The 22,523-nt window shown below is 60.0% G+C and overlaps 2 protein-coding genes across 8 annotated transcripts in view; both read left to right on the top strand.

Annotated features, from left to right (window-relative positions):
* The first annotated feature begins 252 nt into the window (after positions 1-252).
* PARP10 (poly(ADP-ribose) polymerase family member 10) lies at positions 253-9,604 on the top strand. The gene is made up of 12 exons (XM_021675999.2): positions 253-644; positions 1,126-1,214; positions 1,336-1,514; positions 1,594-1,848; positions 1,921-2,157; positions 2,240-3,057; positions 3,170-3,391; positions 3,497-3,593; positions 3,790-4,434; positions 4,533-4,666; positions 8,966-9,140; positions 9,226-9,604. Exons 3-12 carry the CDS (start codon positions 1,343-1,345, stop codon positions 9,570-9,572), a joined length of 3,102 nt encoding a protein of 1,033 aa, XP_021531674.2. The 5' UTR covers positions 253-644; positions 1,126-1,214; positions 1,336-1,342; the 3' UTR covers positions 9,573-9,604.
* Positions 9,605-10,235: 631 nt separating this feature from the next.
* The window catches only part of PLEC (plectin), a 59,029-nt gene continuing 46,741 nt past the window's right edge, over positions 10,236-22,523 (top strand). For 3 of the 7 annotated variants that reach the window (XM_012473332.2, XM_012473331.2, XM_012473334.2), the window contains exons 1-2: positions 10,942-11,147; positions 11,615-11,813. In XM_012473332.2, coding sequence (XP_012328755.2) covers positions 11,621-11,813 — 193 coding nt within the window. In that variant the 5' untranslated portion in view covers positions 10,942-11,147; positions 11,615-11,620. Of the gene's footprint in view, positions 10,283-10,941; positions 11,148-11,614; positions 11,814-13,693; positions 13,776-22,523 lie in introns of those variants that run through there. The other 4 variants (XM_064384709.1, XM_064384713.1, XM_064384710.1 and 1 more) reach the window with 4 other exon arrangements.

The following is a 22,523-nucleotide window of genomic DNA, read 5'->3' as shown; positions in this document are numbered from 1 at the left end:
CCAGGACTTTGGTTTTTACTGTTGCTGATGCTGGGAGCTGTAGCAGCTTCTGGTGTCACTTTACAAGGCCCACCCTGACCCCTCTGTTGAGGACCCACCGTGGGAGTGGCAGATAGAGACTAGTTAAGAGGTTAGCTTAGCTACCTAGCAAGAGATGCTGGAGGCTGGGGCCAGGGTCGGGGCAGCAGAGGTGCCGCCTGTGCAGGCTGGCCAGGGTCCTCAGCCCCTGGAGGGAGGAATAGCAGGGGTGAGGCTGGGTTTTAGTGGGCTGAGGGTGAGTGGGAAGTGGGGGATGGAGAGAGTAGTGGGCACAGCTCTTTGAGAGGCTGGAGGCAAACGGTGCTTGGGTGATGTAGGGGGCTTGTGGCGAGTGGGAGTGTGGATTCCGAAGGCACCGCTCAGGTGTGGGGCCTGCTGCTGCCGTGAGCCTGCGGTACCTTTGTTTCCCTTCCTATGGTGAGGATTGGTGGCAGCAAGGAATGCAGTGGTGCCATCACCTTGTCACCTTCTAGGGTTACTTGTGACGATGCCAGTGATGGTGTGAGATGAGGCAGTGCGGGGGGCGGAGAAAGCTGCAGGAATGGCCAGGCAGGACCCGAGGCCAGAGGGAGGCTGTGCTGGGATCCAGGCTCTTGAAAATCAAGGTGGGGGAGCTTTCTGTGCTCAGCACCTGACGGGTGTGAGGGACCAGGAACAGGGCTGAGAAGTTTGCTGGGGGCGTTGAAGGCCAGCCGTGGCTGGGGTTGGGCCTGGCGACCCAGTACTTTGTGGGCAGAAGGTGTTATGAACACAGAGGCTTGGAGATCCTGAGTGAGGGGCAGTGACTCAGGCCCCTTGGTGGATTTAGTGGGGAGAGCGGCCACTTTCCCGCCACGGAGGCCAGGGGAGTGGAGGTCCATCAGAGGACACTCACATCCACCCTGCCAGCCAGGGGCTGGAGTGGGCCAAATGGGGCCAGTGGGCTGGGCTGGGCTGGGCTGTCTGGAGGGTCCTGAGGGGTTTAACCTGGCCAACACCTCCTGGTCAGCTGGGGGTTGGGGCTGCAGCAGGAGAGGAAGCCTTTGAGCCCCAGTACCCAGGCCTGAGCGAGGGCCCAGCTGTTCCCTCCCTCCTTCCGGCTTTCAGTTTCACTTTTGTTTTCCTGTACCGTGCGTGCGGAGTGAGGCTTGCTGAGGGGCAGGCGCAGGAGTCCTGGCTGAGCCCATGGGCTGAAGGTACTGGGTGTGGGGCCATCCATGTTGGGGGAGTATTGAGGGCACACCTCAGAGGGGCCTGGGAGGGGTAGGAGGGGTGGAGAGGGCTGCTTCTCTACCCCCCCGCCATGCCCCATTGCAGGGTTGCAATGGCGGAGGCAGAGGCGGGGGTGGCAGTGGAGGTCCGCGGACTGTCCCCTGCTGTGCCCGACGAGCTGCTCACGCTCTACTTTGAGAACCGCCGACGCTCTGGAGGGGGGCCTGTGTTGAGCTGGCAGAGACTGGGCTGTGGGGGTATCCTCACCTTCAGAGAGCCTGCAGGTGAGGGGGCTGGCTGAAGGGGCAGCCTGGGTGCCCTGATGTTCCGATGCCTGACGTCTCGCCCCGTCTCTGCCCGCAGATGCCGAGAGGGTCTTGGCCCGGGCAGATCATGAACTACATGGTGTCCGGCTGAGCCTGCGGCCAGCTCCCCCACGAGCCCCTGCACGCCTGCTGCTCCAAGGACTGCCCCCTGGCACCGCACCCCAGCTCCTGGAGCAGCATGTCCAGGCCTTGCTTCGTGCCTCGGGGCTCCCGGTGCAGCCCTGCTGTGCCTTGGCCAGCCCCCGGCCAGACCGGGCTCTGGTCCAGTTGCTGAAGCCCCTTTCTGAGACAGGTGAGAGGCAGGGTTGGGGCTGAGGTGCTGGCTAGGGAAGGTGCCCTGAGCTGACCTGCATATTCCCCACAGATGTCCGTGTCCTGGAGGAGCAGGCCCAGAATCTGGGCCTGGAGGGGGCCTCGGTGTCCCTGGCCCGGGTGCCCCAGGCCCGAGCGGTGCGTGTGGTGGGGGACGGTACCTCTGTGGATCTGCTGCTGCTAGAGCTGTACCTGGAGAATGAGCGTCGCAGTGGCGGGGGGCCCCTGGAGGGCCTGCGACGCCTGCCTGCGCCCCTGGGCACTGTTGCCTCCTTCCAGCAGTGGCAAGGTGAGTGGGGCGGGGCAGACTCAGCTGACCCCGCCTCTCCTGCAGAAATCTGAAGGCTTTCTGTCCTTTCCCTTCCTCCAAGTGGCAGAACGAGTGCTGCGGCAGGACCACCGGCTGCAGGGCTTAGAGCTGAGCCTTGTCCCCCACTATGAGGTCCTGGAGCCCAAGGAGCTGACTGAGAACACCAGTGGAGGGGACCACCCGTCCACCCTGGGGCGTAGGGCCATGGAGCATGCTCTCCCGAGGACTGGAGGGCTGGTGACAGCTCTGCGGGGTACAGAGACTGTGACAGTGGGCTCTGGCAAGGAACCAGGGCAGTCAGGGCCCTCTCTGAGGATAGGTCCCGTGGGGTCTCTGGAACATGAGGGGCTGGTAAGCCTGAGACCTGTGGGGTTACAGGAACAGGAGGGGCCCATGAGCCTGGGGCCTGTGGGGTCTGCAGGCCTGCTGGAGATCTCTAAGGGGTTGCTGGGGCAGGAGGGCCTGGTGGAGATTGCCATGGACTCACCAGGGCAGGAGGACCTGGTGGAGATTGCCATGGACTCACCAGGGCAGGAGGGGCTGGTGGAGATTGCCATGGACTCACCAGGGCAGGAGGACCTGGTGGAGATTGCCATGGACTCACCAGGGCAGGAGGGGCTGGTGGAGATTGCCATGGACTCACCAGGGCAGGAGGGGCTGGTGGGTCCCCCACAGATCGCTGTGGGGCCTCTGGAGCAGGCGGGACCCGTGAGCCCAGGGCGTGTGAGGCTGCTGGGGCAGGAGGGCCTGGTGGAGACAGTGCTGTCAATGGAGCCAGGCGCGATGCGCTTCCTGCAACTGTATCATGAGGACCTTCTTGCGGGCCTGGGAGACGTCGCCCTCTTCCCACTTGAAGGATCAGATGTGACTGGCTTTCGGGTGAGTGACCCCTCAGGACTCCTAACCTTCGGCCCCCTCCTCCGACTGGGTACTCAGAGTGCCTCTCCTGTGCTCTAAACCTGCAAACCGCCCCTCTGCCATGGCCCTGCAGCTCTGCGGAGCCCAGGCCTCCTGCCAGGCAGCCGAGGAGTTTCTGCAGAGCCTGCTGGGCAGCATTAGCTGCCATGTGCTACACCTGGAACACCCGGGCAGTGCCAGGTTTCTCCTGGGCCCAGAAGGGCAGCGCCTGCTCCATGGGCTGGAGGCTCAGTTCCAGTGTGTCTTTGGGACGGAGCGCCTGGCCGCAGCCACCTTGGACACAGGCCTTGAAGAGGTAGAGATGGAGTCCCACCCCTGCCCTCCCCTTTCTCACACCTCTGCCCCAGGCCTCCTCTGCCCTCGTCCAGAGGCTGGTGGCCCTGATATCCTCTCCCTACAGGTGGACTCTGCTGAGGCCCTCCCAGTGCTCCCTGGCCATGCCCACGCCCTGTGGCCCCCCGACAGGACAGGCGGCGACCGGGAGGATGTGAGCCTCGGTAGGGCTACCTGGGAGCCTGCAGCACATCCTGTGGCCCTCTCGTGACCTCACCCCTGCTCTGCTCTGTGCTCCCATCTGTCTAATGACCCATCTTAGGCCCACCCTGTCACCCCCTAAACTCATTCCCCATCTTTCACCCATTCCAACTCCTCCTGGGCCCAGCCCCTGACCCAGTGGCCTCTCCCTGCTCCCAGAGAAGATCCGAGAACTGCTGGCCATCCTGGAGGGCCTAGACCTTGATGGGGAGGACTGGCTGCCTCCAGATCTGGAGGAGGAGAAGCCTCAGGAGCACCCAGAGGAGGAGGCGACCCCAGGGCACGAGGAGGATGAGCCTGTGGTCCCCAGCACTGAGGGCCCGAGGCGGCTGGAGGAGGAGGCCGCGCTTCAGCTGGCACTGCACCGGTCACTGGAGCCTCAGGGCCAGGTGGCCGAGCAGGAGGAGGCTGCTGCCCTGCGGCAAGCCCTAGCTCTGTCCCTGCTGGAGCAGCTCCCGTCGGAGGCAGGAGACCCCCCAGATGGGGGAACCGATGGCAGGGCCCAGCTGGTGGTGCACTCGGCCTTTGAGCAGGATGTGGAGGAGCTGGACCAGGCGCTCAGGGCTGCCTTGGAGGCCCACCTTCAGGAGGAGATGGTGGGGCCCTGGCGCCGCACACTGCCCGCAGAGCTGTGCGCTCGCCTGGAGCGATGCCACGGTGTGAGCATTGCCCTGCGTGGTGACTGTGCCGTCCTCCGTGGCTTCGGGGCCCACCCTGCCCGTGCTGCCCGCCACCTGGCAGCACTTCTGGCTGGCCCCTGGGATCAGAGTTTGACCTTTCCCTCGGCAGCTTCAGGCTCTGCCTGTGAGTCTGCATCCTGGGCAGAGAGACGGGGGGATGGGCTGGCTAGCAGGGGGCTGGTGCCTCAGGCATGGCCCTGACCTCCTTTTTCCCCACGTCAGTGGCGGAGCAGACGCTGAAGGGGCCCTGCAACAAGCTGGAGCGTCTGGCAGAGAGCACCGGGGAGTTCCGGGAGGTGGTGCGGGCCTTTTACGACACCCTGGATGCTGCCCGCAGCAGCATCTACATCGTTCGCGTGAGTCCGTGCGCTGTCTCTCTGGCCCCATGGCGTCCTGGGCTTTTGCACCATCAGCACTGTGCAGAGTCTGTGGCCTGTCCTCTGGCCCACATCAAGGTCAGCTGACCAGGAGCTGACAGGCTCCCAGCCCTGTTCCCTGCCCAGAGAGCATTCGCAAAGTAGGGAAACGGGAAGGAACAGAGGTTGGGGGGCCCTGGGATCTGACAGGCCTGAGTGAGGGTCCCCACTCTGCTACTCCTGGTTGGGTCACCAGGGACTATGGGACCAGCTCCGTGCCTCAGTTTCCTTATTTGGAGCATGGGGCAGTGATGCCATCTTGTGGCCATTGTGAGAATTACTCGTTCCACAAATGTGTACCTGGTGCTGTTCTGGGCGCTCTTCTGCCTCCACAGAGGGCCACTGCCATGGGGAAAGGCCCTGGCTCGCTGCAGCTCGGCAGCCTCTTCCTGTATTCTTACGTGCTACATTTGACAACCCTGAGCATGAGCACATTTCAGAAAAGTCTGGGAACAATTGGTTGGGAGCCAGAGTTTTTGGTTCCTTCACCACCCCAGACAAGTGAAGGGAGTTGGCCTCCCTTCTGCTGGTGAATTAGGGTGGGGTGGGGGCAAAGAGGAAATGGAGGTGAGGGAAGGGGCAGCTCTGGAAATAAGCTGGCCACAGAGGGAGAGTGACGGGAAAGAGGGTTTCCAGCTCAGGAGACTCAGGTGCTCATAGCTGAGGAGAGGGAATCAGAGAGGGTTGGCTGCAGACAGGTGAGAAGGAAGGGACACTAGAGTGCTGGGGACACTGTGCTGGGGTCACTGTGCTGGGGACACTGTGCTGCGGACAGTGGGCTGGGGACACTGTGCTGGGGTCACTGTGCTGGGGGCACTGTGCTGGGGTCACTGTGCTGGGGACACTGTGCTGGGGGCACTGTGCTGGGGTCACTGTGCTGGGGACACTGTGCTGGGGGCACTGTGCTGCGGAGAGTGGGCTGGGGACACTGCTGGGGTCACTGTGCTGGGGTCACTGTGCTGGGGACACTGTGCTGGGGACACTGTGCTGGGGTCACTGTGCTGGGGACACTGTGCTGGGGACAGTGGGCTGGGGATACTGTGCTGGGGTCACTGTGCTGGGGTCACTGTGCTGGGGACACTGTGCTGGGGGCACTGTGCTGCGGACAGTGGGCTGGGGACACTGTGCTGGGGTCACTGTGCTGGGGACACTGTGCTGGGGTCACTGGGTGGGGCACTCTCAACTCTTGATGCTCAAAGTTGCCAGCAGCATCACCCTCCACCAGGAGCAGGTCAGAAATGCCAAAAGAACCTCTGGTTGTCGCCAGACCTGACCACCACCACCATCACCACCATAACCACTACCACACCATCACCATGACCTTCACTACTCACTGTCATCACCATCACCACCATCACCATCACCACCATCATCACACCATCACCATGACCTTCACTACTCACTGTAATCACCATCACCACCATCACCATCACCACCATCACACCATCACCATGACCTTCACTACTCACTGTCATCACCAACATCATAACCACCACCACCACCACCACCACCATTGCACCGTCAGCTTCACCAACACACCCTCACCACTCACCACCACCAGCATCACCACCACCCAGATGCACTGAACTCACATCCTGGTGGTTTTGTTAATTATTCATACTTGGTTCTTTGAGTGAGCCCCTTTATGACTTTAAACGGTACGCTTGAATTTTTTCACTTGACAGCTTTAGAGATTGTTTCTTGCCTTCCTGCATGGAAGATGAGGAGAATGGGCCTCCCTTCCCTCTCTTTTGCCTCCTCCCCAACCTTCCATCTCAATTTGGTCAGTTACGTTATCTTTATTATGTAGTAAAGGTTTCCGTAAGTATCACAAAGCCTCCATGCTTGGGCCATAGGTTGGTAGACATACTATAATAATGAAAAAATATTTACCATTGAGCCATAGAAAGAGAAATGAAATCCTAGTTACTAAAACTGTGCTCTGTGAAAAAGCTGCTCTGGGATTCAAGGCTAATGACTCTTCTTTTTTTGACTTTCTTCATTTCTTCTGGGTCATGCTTGACCCCCGGGTTGCTCAGTGCCCGCCTGACACCTTTCGGTAGATTCTTCTTCTGTTTAGTGCAAGTATTTCCTTGAGTGGGTGGTAAAATTTTTGACTTCTAAATTTATATATATGTAAATAAATAAATACATATATATACACATATGTATAATTTTTTTGAGACAGTATCTCTGTTGCCCAGGTTGGAGTGCAGTGGCATGATCTTGGCTCACTGCAACCTTGACCTCCTGGGTTCAAGTGATTCCTCCTCAGCCTCCCGAGTAGCTGGAACTACAGGCACCACCACACCCAGCTACTTTTTGTGCGTATGGATATATAAATATAAATACATACATATATATCTTTTTGAGACGCAGTCTTGCTCTGTTGCCCCAGCTGGAGCGTAATTGTGTGATCTCAGCTCACTGCAACCTCTGCCTCCCAGATTCAAGTGATTCTCCTGCCTCAGTTTCCTGAGTAGCTGGGACTACAGGTGCACACCACCATGCCCAGCTAATTTCTGTAATTTTAGTAGAGACGGGGTTTCACCATATTGGTCAGGCTGGTCTCAAACTCCTGACCTCAGGTGATCTGCCTGCCTCAGCCTCCCAAAGTGTTGGCATTACAGGTGTGAACCACTGTGCCTGGCCAACTTTTAAATTTACATTGCACTTTACAGTTAGAGGTATTTTGCATCTACAATTCGATGTTGGTGTAAACTTCCTCGTTCTCGCATGTCCTGATACGCCCCTATTTGTTCTCATTCTCCATTAATAGTTTGGTTGGATTTAGTGCTCAGGTTGAAAATGTGTTTTTCCTCAGATATTTGAAGACATTGCTGTTTTTCTTCCTTCTTCTTTTTTTTGAAATGGAGTTTCGCTCTTGTTACCCAGGCTGGAGTGCAATGGCGCGATCTCGGCTCACCGCAACCTCCGCCTCCTGGGTTCAGGCAATTCTCCTGCCTCAGCCTCCTGAGTAGCTGGGATTACAGGCACGCCCCACCGTGCCCAGCTAATTTTTTGTGTTTTTAGTAGAGACGGGGTTTCACCATGTTGACCAGGATGGTCTCGATCTCTTGACCTCGTGATCCACCTGCCTCGGCCTCCCAAAGTGCTGGGATTACAGGCGTGAGCCACCACGCCCAGCTTCTTCCTTCTTCTCCCCTGGCTGGGCGTGGTGGCTCACGCCTGTAATCCAAGTACTTTGGAGGCCAAGGCGGGCGGATCACCTGAGGTCGGGAGTTCAAGACCAGCCTGACCAACATGGTGAAACCCCGTCTTTAAAAAAAAAAAAATCTCCCCATGGTTTCTTAGCATCTGGTGTCAGTAGTGAGAGACCCAATGTGAGGAGGTGAGATTTCTTCCCGTTTGCATCTCGTTGTGTGTGTGTAAACTTGCAGGGTTTTCTTTCACTCTGAAGGTTGAGGTTTCCTGGCAGGTGGGTGCCAGGGGCACATGTCTTGCCCCCGTGTCCTTCTTGGCGTTTCACGGATCCTGTGTATCTGAAGATGTTCTTTCAGCTCAGGGAAGCCGTCTTCCCTGTGGAGCTCCTGCTATGTGGGCTCAGACACCACCCCGCTCACCTGCTCTCCTGGAGGTCCGTTCTCTTCCGTTAGCTCTGCACTGTCAGTTCCTGAACTCCATCTAGATCACTAGCTGGGTCTTTAGCTTGAACCACTTCCTCATCCCCTGGATCTAGCTCAGCGTCCCTTTCTGAATGCAAGAGCACTCTTATTTCCAGACTAATTCCTTTTCATAGCAGCTAGTCTTGTTTAATGGACATGGTGTTCCGCTGCGCTCCTCTGAAAAAACTATTTAGAATTTCAAGTGTTTCCCAGGGCTGATTGTCAGATAGTCACCGGAGGCCTTGTCTCCCACTTGGGTCTATCGGCACTGAGCGGTCTGGTATTGGAGTCGAGTGCCGTAGGCAGCATCGGACCCTGGCTCAGCTTTTCTCCGCAGAGGCCCGGCTGTGAGTGGGTGGGGTTTGTCCACCCCCGGACTTCCTTCCATGGGAGGGGGAGGAGGGCAGCAGACTCCCCTGGAGGGGTCAGGCCTCCCCAGAGGCCTCTGATGTCACTTGCCCATGGAGGTGCTACCGTCTGCTGCTGGACAGAGCGTGATGGGGGCTGCAAGGTGTCCCTGGAACCCTGGACTCCAGCAGAGGGCTCCTTTTTGCCCGGCTCAGCTCTGCCCTGCCTAGGGAGGGTGTCTGAGCCTGGCCCTGGCGTCCTGCAGGTGGAGCGAGTGTCGCACCCGCTGCTGCAGCAGCAGTACGAGCTGCACCGGGAGCGCCTGCGGCAGCGATGTGAGCGGGGCCCCGTGGAGCAGGTGCTGTACCACGGAACCACGGCGCCGGCAGTGCCTGACATCTGCGCCCACGGCTTCAACCGCAGCTTCTGCGGCCGCAACGGTGAGGCCTGAGCCCGGCAGGGGCGGGGGCTCTGCCCACCCCGACCACCCTGACCACCCTGACCTTGCTCCGTCCTGCCCTGCAGCCACCGTCTACGGAAAGGGCGTGTATTTCGCCACGCGCGCCTCCATGTCGGTGCAGGACCGCTTCTCGCCCCCCAACGCCGATGGCCACAAGGCGGTGTTCGTGGCACGGGTGCTGACCGGCGACTACGGGCAGGGCCATCGCGGTCTGCTCGCGCCCCCTCTGCGGGGCCCCGGCCACGTGCTCCTGCGCTACGACAGCGCGGTGGACTGCGTCCGCCAGCCCAGCATCTTCGTCATCTTCCACGACACCCAGGCGCTGCCCACCTACCTCATCACCTGCGAGCGCATGCCCCGGGCTTCCCCCGACGACCCCTCTGGGCTCCGGGGCCCCTCCCCAGCCACTTGACCTCAGGGGCCACCTTCTGGCCTCCTGCTTCCCAGGCCCCCGCCTGAGCTGACCGCGGGGACGCCCCTGCCTCCCGCTGCGGGCTCCCGAAGGCGGGGTTGAGGAGCTGGGCCGGGTCTCCGCCAGGGGTCAGCAGAGCCCAGGAGGACGGGGCGGCGACACCGCCCGCCGCCGCGCCGCATCCTCTCTGGAAACAGCTCTGTTGTTTGAATAAACGTGAACGTGAAACAGGGCGTGAGGGCCCCGGGAACTCCGACTGCGACCTCTGTTTGGGGAGCGGGAACCTCCGCGGACTAGGGGCGGGGTCTGCTGCTCCCGAGGGGGCGTCGCGGGGCGGGGCGGGGAGGGGCCCAGAGCGCACCGGAGCGAGCGCACGGCGTTCCGGTGTCACGCACGCTGGCGCCGACCGCGTCTCCTTGCCGACCGGCCCGCCCCGTGCGCCCTGGCTCAGGTGTGCGCCGCTGCCCTGGCCGAGTCCCCCCCCGCGGGCCCCGGCCCCGCCGCTCCCGGGATCTCGCCTGCCCCACGCAGACACGCGCGCCCGATCTCGCGGACACCGCTCGCTAGCTCTCGGCCGGGCCCGCGCGGCGCAGCTCTGGGTGGGGGCCGGGGCGGGGCTCGGGGCGCGCCCCGCCTGCGCCGCCTCCGCCGCTCTCCGGGTCGGAGCAGTCTGGCTGCGGCTGCAGAGCTGAAGCGAGCGGAGCCACCAGGCACGTATGACCGCGGCCGGGATGCAAGGGCGCGCCGCGTGCGGGCGCTGCGGGGTGGGGGTCGCGGGGGGGTCTCCGGTCGCAGGACACACGGAACTAGGGCTGCGCCGCGGCCCCTCCTGCCCTTCCTCGAGAGGACAGCACTTCCCTGCGCGCCCGATACTGCGGAACTGGACGGGCGGTGCCCGGGGTGTGGGCAGGAAAGGCTGCTGGGGAGGCGCGGTTGACCGCAGAGCTCCGGGCGGGGGCTGCCCCCGGGGCGGCCGGTGGAAGGGCCAGTGGGGGCGGGGTGCGGCGGCCCTCTGCGCGGTGCCCGCAGTCTCCTCCCTGGCCCTTGGCCTGAGGGCGGAGGCACAGAGCCCACATTGTGCCCCCACGCCAGCCCACCCCGCCGAGACAGAGCCCCATTCACCTCCCGCACGCCGGCGCTCTTGGGGACGGGGGCTGAGGAGTGTGCGCAAGTGGGTATTCGTGCGCCCTGGTTGCGTCTGCGGTGCCGGTGTACGCGCCCCCACTGTGGGCTGCTGGAGCGGCGGACTGGGCACCCTCCCCGGCCTCGCCGCAGCAGAGCTCCCACGGCCCACGCTGCTGCGGCTGCAGCTATTTATAGGCCTTTGCTGCGGAGATCGAGGTGGGACTGCGGGCTGAGGTGGGGGAGCGTGATGGGGAGTCCTAGAGGTCGAGACAGCTTGGAGGTGGACTGCCGGTGTCCAGGGGAAGGGCTTGGGTGTCCTTCTCGGATGACCCAGTGAGCGGAGGGGCCGGTGGTCAGCGTTCCTTGATGGCCTCGCCTGCCTACGATTAGAGGATTAGACGAAGAGTCAGGTTTGGGATGGAGGCAGTGGAGGCCCGCGTCTGAGTGAAGGTAGTCACCCCCTCCCCTTCCATTTGACGGGGCGGAGGGTGGTCTGTCCTGTGCTGTCCAGCCCCTCGGTGACAGAGTAGGCGGTTGGGGTGTTGGCGACTAAGAAGGAGAGTGGCAGCCAGTGTGCGGGAGTGGGGGTGGCCAGGGCGGTCAGTGTCCTGGTGATGGACTGGAGGGTGAGGCCGGTGGCCGGGTGGGGGTCACCGGGTCACTGTGTGGGTTTCTGAGGAATGGGTGGGAGGGGGCGAGGCAGTCGTGGATGGAGAGAGAGTAGTCAGTGCCTGGGGCGAGAGCGTGGGTGTCAGTGAGTGGGTACAGCAGGGTGCAGGTGTGTGGGTGCCAGTGTCCCGGTGAGAGGGTGGGTGGGGTGGGGTCAGTGTCTAGGTTAAGAAGGAGCTGGGTGGGTCAGCGTGCAGAATCCACTCCTGAACCGGCAGAGATGTGACCCTCTCCTGCTCCCCCTCCAGGAGGCCATGTCGGGTGAGGACGCTGAGGTGCGGGCAGTCGCCGAAGATGTCTCTAATGGAAGCAGTGGCTCACCCAGCCCTGGCGACACACTGCCCTGGAACCTCGGGAAAACGCAGCGGAGCCGGCGCAGCGCGGGTGGCGCCAGGACCAACGGGAGTGTCCTGGACCCTGCGGAGCGGGCGGTCATTCGCATCGCAGGTAACTGCGCAGGGCCTTGCCTGTGCGTCTCCTTGTCACGCGCGGGTTGACTGGCTTCCCGCTGCGTGCCAGGCGCTGGGGCTGGGGCTGGGGCTGGGGCTGGATGGGAGGCCTGGGGGGGTCTGCGCGTCCCAGGTGAGTGCAGGCGGCACAGCGCCACCTGCCGGCCCCGCCTAGGCGGTTCTGGAGGCCTGGGGTTGGGCTTCTTGCGTGGCGTCCGGCACTGACTTTAAAACGGTCCAGTGCCCAGCTGCAACAAGGATAATTTTTTGGGCTCCTGGGGCAGAGCTGCCCACCAGGCCCTCGGTCTTGGCTTCCACCATGGGAGAGGGGGGCATGTGGGAATGTATAGAAGCAGCGTCTAGGGAGGGGGCGCCTGGTTGTCCGGAGCCCCAGCCTCTTCCTGGGCCAGGATCTGGCCTTGCCCTCCAGTAGCTGCCCATCCTGGGAGAAGGATGGGAAGGACCCAGCGAGAGGCCTGGGGAAGGGGGAGGGCAGGAGGGAAGTGGGTGACCTAGAGCTGGAGGCCATGGGAAGGGTGTGCTAGGAGAGGGAGGAGCCGCAGCTCTCTAGGCTAGGGCTGGAGAGTCCTGACCTGTTCCAGCCGGAGGGCAGGGAGGGCCCCTGCGGGAGCCAGAGAGGGCTGCAAGGCCAGGTGCTGAAACCCGAGGAGGTTACAGGCAACGGGAAGTGGGGCTGCTGGGAGCGACAGAGAGGGAAGGAGAGGCTCACCACCCTCACCCAGCCCCAGCCCCAGCGTCTGCTGTGAGGTGCATGACCTTCAGGGGTTTTCACATCACATGGCCTTTTTAAAGAAATAAGTCATTTATTTCCACTTGAAAGGGAATCACTTGTGTCGTTCCCACAGCTGGGCTTTCCTCGGCATCACCTTTACAGTTGTGGAAGAGTTGGGGGGGGTTCCCGAGGCCCCGGCTGACTGTGGCCACCTCCCCCACTCACTGCAAAGGCTGTGCCACAGCCAGCACCCCACGCCAGGGCTCTGCCTCCTTGAGGGTTTCCTTAGGACCTACTTCCTGGAAGCCGGACTTGAGTTACAGGACGTGTGGTTTTAAGCTTGAAGAAAACATGGCCAGGGGCGTCCCAGAAAGGGTGGCCAAGATGGTGAAACCCCATGTCTACTAAGAATACAAAATTAGCCGGGCGTGGTGGCAGCACCTATAATTCCAGCTACTTGGGAGGCTGAGGCAGGAGAATCGCTTGAACCCCGGGAGGACGTTGCAGTGAGCCGAGATCGCGCCACTGCATTCACCTGGGTGACAGAGGAGACTCTGTCTCAAAAGAAAAAAGAAAAAAAAACGGGTGGCCCACATTGGTGAAGGCTGGTAGAGCCGGGGCTTTGCCAGGCTGATGGTGGAAAGAGTCGTTTTAATTATCACCACGCATTTTTTAAGTACTTAATTTTTGTTTGCCTGTTTGTTCGTTTTGGTGTTTTAAGGGTTCTTGGTACCGACTCGGCCGTCTCCAGTGTTGCAACGGGAAAGTTCTCAGCGGCGCGCAGGGAGCCAGGTGCGGGCGGGCAGGGGCGCGTCTCGGAGGCAGTAGGGTCGCCGGCCCCGCGGGGCGCAGGCAGGTGGCGGCCGCCCCCGGGCTGGGGCCGCACGAGGACCCCGAGGACCCCCGGCTGTCGGCTGCGGCGGCGCGGGCGGGAACGGGAAGCGGCGCGTGTGCGGGACTCGGAGCCCGCCCGCCGGGAGGCGCCCACACGCGGCTCCCCCTGCCCGGCCCCGCCCGCCCGTGGGGCATCCTGGGTGCGGGGCGGGGCGGGGGCGGCCTCTTTAAGCGGCGCGCGCGGCCGCGGGGACAGAGTGGCCGCCGGGTGCTGGAGGCTCCGCCGCGCCCCGCGCCCCGCGCCCGCCGGCATGGCCGCCCTGCTGACGCCCGGCCCGCCCGACGAGCGGGACTTCATCCAGGCCTACGAGGAGGTGCGCGAGAAGTACAAAGGTAGGCGCCCGCCCCGCCGCTCGGCGCCGTGTCCGCGGCGGCGTCCCGATCGCCAGCCCGAGCGCGGCCACTCCGCCGTCCTCGTCCTCCCGGCTCGTGCCCAGGGAAGGGGGCGGGCGCGCGCCGCTGAGCCCCCGCGGCCATGCCCTTAATAGGGAATCTCGCGGTGCGGGTGGGTGGGGGCGCTCAGGGCTTCTCGGGGTCGACTGTCTGAGCCAGGATTCGGTGTCTGTGCCCGGCAGACACATGGGTCGAGGCTGAGCCATCCCCTGCCCCTCCTCTGGGGCGCCTCTGCATGGGACAGGGGTGGCTGCGCCGCCTGGCAATGGATTGCATAGTTACCGCCTCTCCTCACCTCCCTAAACTGGCGAGGGCCTGGGCTGCCACCCTTCCTTGGCAGGGCACCCCCACGCACCCCTTCTGTTTCTTGGGGGACAGCTGTGGGCTAGGGGTCAGGCTAGGGGAGCATCAGAGTGGCCTGCCCACCTGCTTGATGCCTCAGCAGACCCCCTTGCCCTAGTCCAGGCCCACAGGGAGCCCCTGGACCCTCCCAGGCTCTGGCACACGCCAGCCATTCTTGCAGCCCAGCTGCCTGGCTCGGCCTGGGTTGCCCGGCTCCGGGCAGTTGTGGACACCGCGTTGGCTTCCAGCCTGCAGAGGCTTAGATGCAAGGGACTGAGCTGCTGGGGAGGGTCGGGGTGGGGGCCCTAGGCAGAGCCCAGAGCAGGTTCCAGCTCCACGTGGCTGGTTTTACTGGCTCTGCCCCCAAGGGCAGCTCAGGGAGAGAGGTCCTGCTGGGGCCCCGTGATGCTGCTCTCCACCACAGCCTCGCCCAGCCGGGTAGGTTTCACGGTGCCCCGAGCTCACCTTCTTCAGGTGTCCTCCACGGACGGCTCTGGGGCAGGGTGGGTGTGCTGCTGTGGTGCTCTTTGACAGCGCTGTGCCCAGCCCCTTTGCCTGTGTGACTAGTTCATCCAGGCCGGGGAGACACTCCTACACCCTTGGGGAGGCCTTGAGGGGCGGCTTGTGCACAGCCGGCCCTGCCTTGGAGGGAGCACCGGGCCAGGTGCTGGGGTGCAGGGCAGGGAAGCAAATGCCCACCTGGGCTCCGGTCCTCCTGACAAGCCCCAGGACAGAGCTGACTGCGCCGTTCAAAGTGTGGGACCTGTGCAGAATCGTTTCCTCCTGGGGTTCTTGGTCTGGTCAGGTTGCTGGGCTGCCTCGGGTGCCCCAGCCTGTCCTGGGCGTTGTGCTGAAGCTTTCCTGGCCCCCAGGCTGTCTTCCCTCTACCTCCTGTGATGAGGTTACTTCTGATTCATCCAGGGTCTGAGCCGGACAGATTGCTGGAGGTTGCTGGGACCCTGTCTCAGGGCCTTCCCTCCCTAGCTCAGCTCCTCTGGAGGCCAGGGTTGGTGTTGGACACAGAGTCCTTCTGGGTTTGGTCGTGGAGGCTGGTGAGGGGACAGGGGGTGCTGGGGTGCCTGAAGTGGAGTCATCACGTGATGGTGCAGCTGCCCGCATGTGTGTGGCACTGGCCGGAAAGTGGCTAAGCAGGAAGGCAGGTGCTGAGGCTCCGTGAGCGCACCAGGCATTCCAAGTCTCCTTAACTGCTGGCTGGCGACAAGGGGACAGGGAGGGGCTGGGCTGGTACCTGTGTCTGGGAGGCATGGCCCTGCAGGAGGTCAGATGTGGCCCCGGTGCCCTACAGCATTCCAGGCCTGACCACTGTGAGCGCCTTGGACCTGCTAGATGGCTGGAGCCCTGGCCCTTCCTGTCCCTAGGGTGGAGGGACTTTGGGAGGGTATCCCCAGAGAGGGAAGGCAGGAGGGCATGGTACATCCTGCCAGCCAGCCAGTGACGGGGAGGCAGCCCGAGTCCCTCCATGGGAAGCAGCTGTGGGCCCCTGTCCTGGGCCCAGCTCAGCGTTTGCTGGTTCCGAGGAGGGCAGGGAGGCCAGGCCTGCGCCCAGGGACCCCTGCCCAGCTGATCCCTGAACTGAGAGGTGCTCTGGCTTAGTCTCCTCGCCTCCTCCCTGCTGAGGCATCCCCCCTGGTTCCACCTCACCCTGCCCTCTCACAGAGACAACTCCCTGTCCCTCACCCTGGTGACCTTCACCCCCTACCCCACAATGTCTCAGACCCTCCCCTGGACATGTCGTTCCCTGGCTCTCCCCTGGAAATCCCCAGTCTTTCCTGTACAGTCAGCCGGCCACTGCTCCACCCAGAGCATTTCCAACTTCCTGTCTTCCTAAGCCCCTCAGCTCCCGCATTCTCCCTGCCCCCCATACAGGGCAGATTCCTCTGGGGCTGAGGCCACTGTGGCCTATGGCGGGAGAGCTCTGAGCGCCCCGTGGGAGAGGCCTCCGTGCTGAGGGCTGTGGGCTGGTGACTTAGACAGTTGGTCCAGCTGCCAAAAGGCGTCCAGCTGCCCGGCCCCCCAAGCCTGGCCTGTGACAGCTCATAGAGGCTGGGCTGTCCTGCCCCACCATGGGAGCCTGGACAGGCCTGGGGTGGGTACGGCAGGGCGGGGACAGTTCTAGGGAAGAGTTGTGGCGGCGGAGGTGAGTGGAGGTGAGGTGGTCGGCGAAGAAAGAAAGAAAGAGCCGTCCAGCAGTGCGCTGTCCTGGGGGTCGGGGCATGAGCGATGAGCACAGGGCAGGGTGGGGGGTGGGGCCAGTTAGGGGCCTGGGCAGCGGCGGGTAGAGACTTTACGGTTGTCGTGTTAGGGATGGTAGTGGGGCTCAGGGGTGCTTCGAGGTGGTCCTGGAGGGGCAGCAGGCGTGAGAATGAGGCAGGGGTGAGTACTACTGGTGAGTGGGTGGGGTTGGTGTGGGGCAGGGGCCAGGGGTGGGAGGCCTGCGTTGGTTTGGGGGAAAAGTGGGCCTGGAGAGGGGCTAGGTGTGTTCGGTGCCCACAGGGCGTGTGCCCAGCCTGTGGCCTGCATGCTCCTCAGGACCCCTCGCCGGTTCGGGGCCTGCCCAGTGCCATTGTGCCTGGTGCCCTGCTCATGTGTCCCCACTCTCCCCTGTCCTGGACTCTGAGCTTGGTTATCTGTCCCTGGCACTGGCCCCAGGCCCTCAGCCAGCACTGCAGGGTGTTTGCACGGGTGAGTGGGTGATGGTGTAGGGCGTCGTCTGCAGCGGCTAGTGCTCAGCTGGCAGAGGGGAGGCTGCAGGTTTTTTGGGGCTCTTTGGAGAGGAATTTTGGTTGGTGTTTACTGTCAAAAGTAAAATGCACCAAAAAAAAAAAAAAAAAAAGCAGGGTGGAAGTTTACAAAGTAGAAGAGAGAGAGTCACCTCTGGGCCCGGGCTGCCGGCTGGGCGATCACTGTGAGAGAGGGCGGGAGAAAACACGGACTTGGACGCCCCTTTACAGGAGCTCAGACTGCGATTTCCTCTGGAGCCGCTGGCTTTTCCTGTCAGCACCAATTAGGTTGACCTCAGGCTGATTATTAGCATTTTTTAATAGCTTTGTTGAGGTGTAATTCACATGCCATACGATTCACCCATTCGAAGTGTCCAATTCAGTGGTTTTAGTACATTCAGAGTTGTCAGTTCCAGGACATTTGTGTCACCTAGCCCCTGGCAACACTGCTCTCCTTTCGTGGTTACTCGTTGGCCCACACTGGTCTGTACTGGTCTGTACTGGCCCTGGGTGTGGCCTCTTCCACTCGCCGGGACATCTCAGTCAGCCCCTCAGCCTCCCCACGCTGCAGCTGGTTCCGTGGTCTGGAAGCGCCCACTTCTGCTTATGAGTTTGTCAGCTGATGGCCGGTGGGCTGTTTCCACCTTTTGGGTGTTGTGAGTGATGCTGCTCCGGACGTTTAAATACATGCTTTTGTGTGGTCGTATTTTTTTAAATTTCTGTTGGGTGGATGCCTAGGAGTGGAATTGCTCTGCTCTGTGGTGATTCTATATCTAACCATTTGAAGAACTGCCAGATTGCCTTCTAAAGTGGGCGCGCCATTGTGCATTCCCAGTAAGAGCCGTGGACGAAGCTTCCAGTTTCCTCACGTCCTCATCAACGCTGGTTATTTCCTGATTCTGATTACAGACATCCAGTCCCAGTGGGTGTCAAGTGGGATCTTACTGTGACTGTGATTTGCATTTCCTGAAGCCTGATGACGTTGAGCACTTTTATGTGATTGTTGGTCATTGATTAGATATTTTCTTTTGAGAAATGTGTATTTAAATCCTTTGTCCATTTTAGAAACTGGCTTTTGTGATTATTGAGTTGTAATTGTTTTTTTGTATATTCTAGATGCCAGTCTCTTATCGGAAACATGATTTGAAAACATTTTCTGTCTCTATGCTTTGCCTTTTTGCCTTTTGCCTTGCTGCTGGTGTCTTTTTTTTTTTGAGACTGCGTCTTGCTCTGTCACCCAGGCTGGAGTAGGTTCAAGTGATTCTCGTGCCTCAGCCTCCTTCAGTGCTGGGATGACAGGAGTGAAGCACCTCGCCTGGCCGGTGGCGTCCTTTGAAGCATGAACATTTTAATTATTATGACTCCAGTTTATCTATTTTTTTACTTGGTTGCTTGGGCGTTGGGTGTCATATTTAAGCAGCCATTGTCTAACCCAAGTCATGCAGCTTTACACCAGTGTTTTTTTTTTTTGAGACAGAGTCTTGCTCTGTCACCCAGGCTGGAGTGCAGTGGTGTGATCTTGGCTCACTGCAATATCAGCCTCCTGGGTTCAAGCGATTCTCCTGCCTCAGTCTCCCAAGTAGCTGGGATTACAGGTGTGTGCCACCACGCCCAGCTAATTTTTGTATTTTTAGTAGAGATGGGGTTTCACCATGTTGGCCAGGCTGGTCTTGAACCTGACATTAAGTGAGCCGCCTGCCTCAGCGTCCCACAGTGCTGGGATGACAGGCTTGAGCCACGCCCAGCCTGAATTCTTTGATTGTTAATTAAGGTGAGCGTCATTTCCTAGAGTTGTTGACCATTTGCAGCTTTTCTTTTGTGAATTGCCTATTCAGAAGAGTTGTTGGCCAGGCCGGTCTCAAACTCCTGTGCTCACATGTAAATGGAATATAGTCCTGTGTCTGGCTTCTTTGACTTGTCATAATGCTTTCAGGGCTGCTCACGTGAGCAGAGGAGTTTGAAACCAGCCTGGGCAACATAGTGAGACCCCCATCTCCCCATCTCTTAAAAAACAAAACAAAACAAAATAGCCTCCTAGGCTCAAGGGGTCCTCCTGCCTCGGCCTCCCAGACTGCTGGGATGACAGGTGTGAGCCACTGCCTTTCCTGGCTGCTACATCTTTTTTTATCAGGGACTTCAGCATCTGTGGATTTTGGTATCCATGGGGAGTCTAGAACCCATCCCCTGCTGATACGATTGTATTTGGCTTAAATTTTGAAGTTGCCTGTGATCAGCACCAGCTCACGGAACAGAACTTTCCAGCTCCTTGAAAGGTCCCCCTGTGTCCCCAGTAGCTGGTCACACCGTGGATGGATCTCACACCATGCATCAATTTTGATTTAATTCTGTCTGTAGTGTCTTTAGCTGTATCAATTTTTTTTTTCTTGAGATGGAGTCTCACTCTGTCGCCAGGCTGGAGTGCGGTGGCACGATCTCGGCTCACTGCAACCTCTATTTCCCCAGTTCAAGCGATTCTCCTGCCTCAGCCTCCCGAGTAGCTGGGACTACAGGCACCCGCCACCACGCCCTGGTAATTTTTATATTTTTAGTAGAGATGGGATTTCACCTTGTTGGCCAGGCTGGTCCTGAACTCCTGACCTCAGGTGATCCACCTGCCTTGGCCTCGCAAAGTGCTGGGATTACAGGTGTGAGCCACCGCGCCCGGCCAACTATATCAAGTTTTAACATTTACCAGTCTTTTATGATTTCTAGATTTTATGCTATGCTTCAAATGGCCTTCTTTTATAAAAACATCTGCTGAGAATCGCTTCCAACACTGGTGCATTTGTTTTAAACATCGCCATTGTTAATCTTTGTGGAATTTGCTTGGGGCTGAGGCAGAGATGTTCAAGGAAGCTCAGCGTCACGCTTGGTGTTTTGCTCATAGGGTCTGGCTGTGGGCTCTTGGGTAACAGGGACGATGGTAAACATCTCGCCTTCCGCCCATCCAGCTTCCTGACACAGGGGCTGAGTGTCGCTGCACCTCTGTACCCCTGAGCCGAACCCCACCGTGTCCTGTGGCAGGTGTGACTTGAAACATGCATTGGGTGGGAGAGGCAGGTAGACTTGGAGCAGGCTGGACCCCTGCAAGATCCTGGCCTGGCGCCTCCCAAGGAGCAGCTGAGGAGGCCCTGGTGGTGGCAGTGGAGTGGAGAGGATTCGCCTGTGACAGAGAGGGCGGAAGAGCCGGAGCTTAGCCTCGGGTGCATAAAATCAGAGATGCCTGTGAGATAGGAATGCACGTGCAGACACCGAGGTGCAGGAAATGCCAGGCTGAGCTGGGGAGGCCAGGCTGGGAGGCAGTGCTTCGGGGCCATCACTAGGGCAGGCCTTAGGCCAGAGCTCTGAGTCTGGGGTCCTCCAGAGCTTAGGGGCCTATGAGAAGAGGAGCCAGGAAGCAGGGTAGTGGGCAGCTGTCACAGCGAGGGGCCTGGTGGCTCGGTGAGGGAGGGAGGGGTGTGAGGAAGCAGAGCCTCGTTGGGAGCAGGGTGAGGCCTGGATGGTGCTGGGACCAGGTGATGAGGGGGTGTTAGAAACCTCAGTGGGACTGCGTGGGGTGTGGTCAGATTGGATGGGTGATGCCCACATACCCACAGTGGGCAGGGAGCTGTGGGGCTGGGAGAGCAGGGGCCATGGGTCGTGAGGTCAGGGACCCAAAATAGGGCATGGGCCGGATCATCTCTAGGGGCGGTGGCCTGGCATGACGGCAGACCAGGCAGAAGGGGAGTTGGGAGCTGCAGTTCAGATGGTGGAAGGAGAGTGCCAGCTGGGAAGACAGGATCCTGTAGCCCCTGGGACGTGGGCCCTCGGGGCCTGCTGTCTTCCCTCTCTTCCTCCACGTTGGGAGTTTGGGTCCTGGTTGGCTGCAGAAGAGTCCTCCCAGCTGGTGGTCAGCTCTTGGCAGGGACTGTTGCTGCTACTTCCAGGAAGCAAAGGCGATCCAGGACCAGGAATGGGATGGGGATCACCTTGTGTCCCCGTGTGGCTCCAGGAGTAGGGACAGACCCAGGGCCAGTGCTGTGGGAAAGGAAGGCCCCCGGACGGCATCCGCGTGGCTGGTCTGAGTCCGGGTGCTCTTGGGCAGACCGGTGTGTCAGGCGGGCTGGGGCCAAGTGGGACGGTGAGGGTAGGGAAGGCCATCCATAGGGGCACACCAGGGCGGGTGGGGTGGGGGCAGGGCTGGGCAGGGCTGGAAGTGCGGGACTGCAGGTGTAGCAGAAGAGGTGTCTTCGGTATCGCTTCTCTGTCTGTTGCCTGAGATCAAGTGTGAGGTATCTGCAGTAAGAGTCTCGGGTGTGGCTCTTACAATTTTTATTCTGCTCTTCGGTTTTTTCAAATGAATGTGTCTTTTGATGTTTTGAAAGTGCATCTCTCTCTTCTTGCTGAATGAGTGGCTACCTGGGAAGCTAACAGCAGGCACACGGTAGGCCTAAGAGACTCAGCTGGATGCCACTGTCATGACGGCCACAAGAATGCATGGTCGCTTGCAGAATACAAATACCCCCAAAGAATGTGCCCTGTTTGAAGTTCCTGTGGCCGCTGTCACGTGTACCCACAAACCTAAAACAACAGGAATGTATCCTCTCATGGTTCTGGAGGCCAGACGTCCAAACAGGACCACGCTCCCTCGGAGGCTCCAGGGCAGGCTCTGTTCCTGGCCTCTCCAGCTCCTGTGGCCGTCGGCGTGGCTGGGCTCGTGGCTGCAGTGCTCCAGAGTTGGCATCCATCCTCACGTGGCCCTCTCCCCTGTGACCTCTCTTCATCTCTTGTGATACGCCTGGCCCTGGCTGTAGGCCTCCCCACTGCGTCATCCAGGATGACCTCATCTCAAGATCCTTGTCTTAATGACACTGCAAAGATCCTTTTTCCAAATAAAATACCATTTATGGGTTCCAGAGAATTGTTCATAGATGTATCTTTTGGGGACCCACTACAGTCTGTCCCCTGGCCCCTCAAAATTTATATCTGCCCCACTTCCAAAATGAATGTTTCTTATCCCAACATGCCCCAAAGTCTCAACACATTGTAACATCAACTCTAAGTCTAAAATTCCATCAGCTCAGCCAGGCACAGTGGCTCACACCTGTAATCCCAGAACTTTGGGTGGCCCAGGTGGGTGGATCACTTGAGATCAGGAGACCAGCCTGGCCAACGTGGCAAAACCTTGTCTCTACTAAAAATACAAAAACCAGCCAGGCGTGGTAGTGCACACCTAGAATCCCAGCTACTCAGGTGTATGAGGCATGAGACTGGTTTCAACCCAGGAGGTAGAGATTGCAGTGAGCCGAGATTGTGCCACTGCACTTCAGCCTGGGTGACAAAGCAAGACTCTGTCTCAAAAAATAAATGAACAAAAATTAGCCAGGTGTTTTAGCACCCGGCTTGTAGTCCCAGCTGCTCAGGAGGCAGAGGCAGGAGGATTACTTAACCCTGGAGGCTGAACCCAGGTGACAGAACGAGGCCCTATCTTAAAAAAATGAGAGCAACAACATTTAATCAGCTCAGAAGTCCTGAATCTGATCACTGAAGCTGTGTGTAAATCAGGTGTTGGTGAGGCTCAGGGTAGGGTCCAGAAGGGGGCACAATTTTTCTCCATCTTTTTAAT

The sequence above is a fragment of the Aotus nancymaae genome, unplaced genomic scaffold (assembly GCF_030222135.1).
Source record: "Aotus nancymaae isolate 86718 unplaced genomic scaffold, 86718_ANA_hifiasm-v0.15.2.pri h1tg000036l, whole genome shotgun sequence".
Classification (NCBI taxonomy): domain Eukaryota; kingdom Metazoa; phylum Chordata; class Mammalia; order Primates; family Aotidae; genus Aotus; species Aotus nancymaae.
The sequence above is the reverse complement of the archived record's forward strand: the minus strand, read 5'-3'. Positions and strand labels throughout refer to the sequence as shown.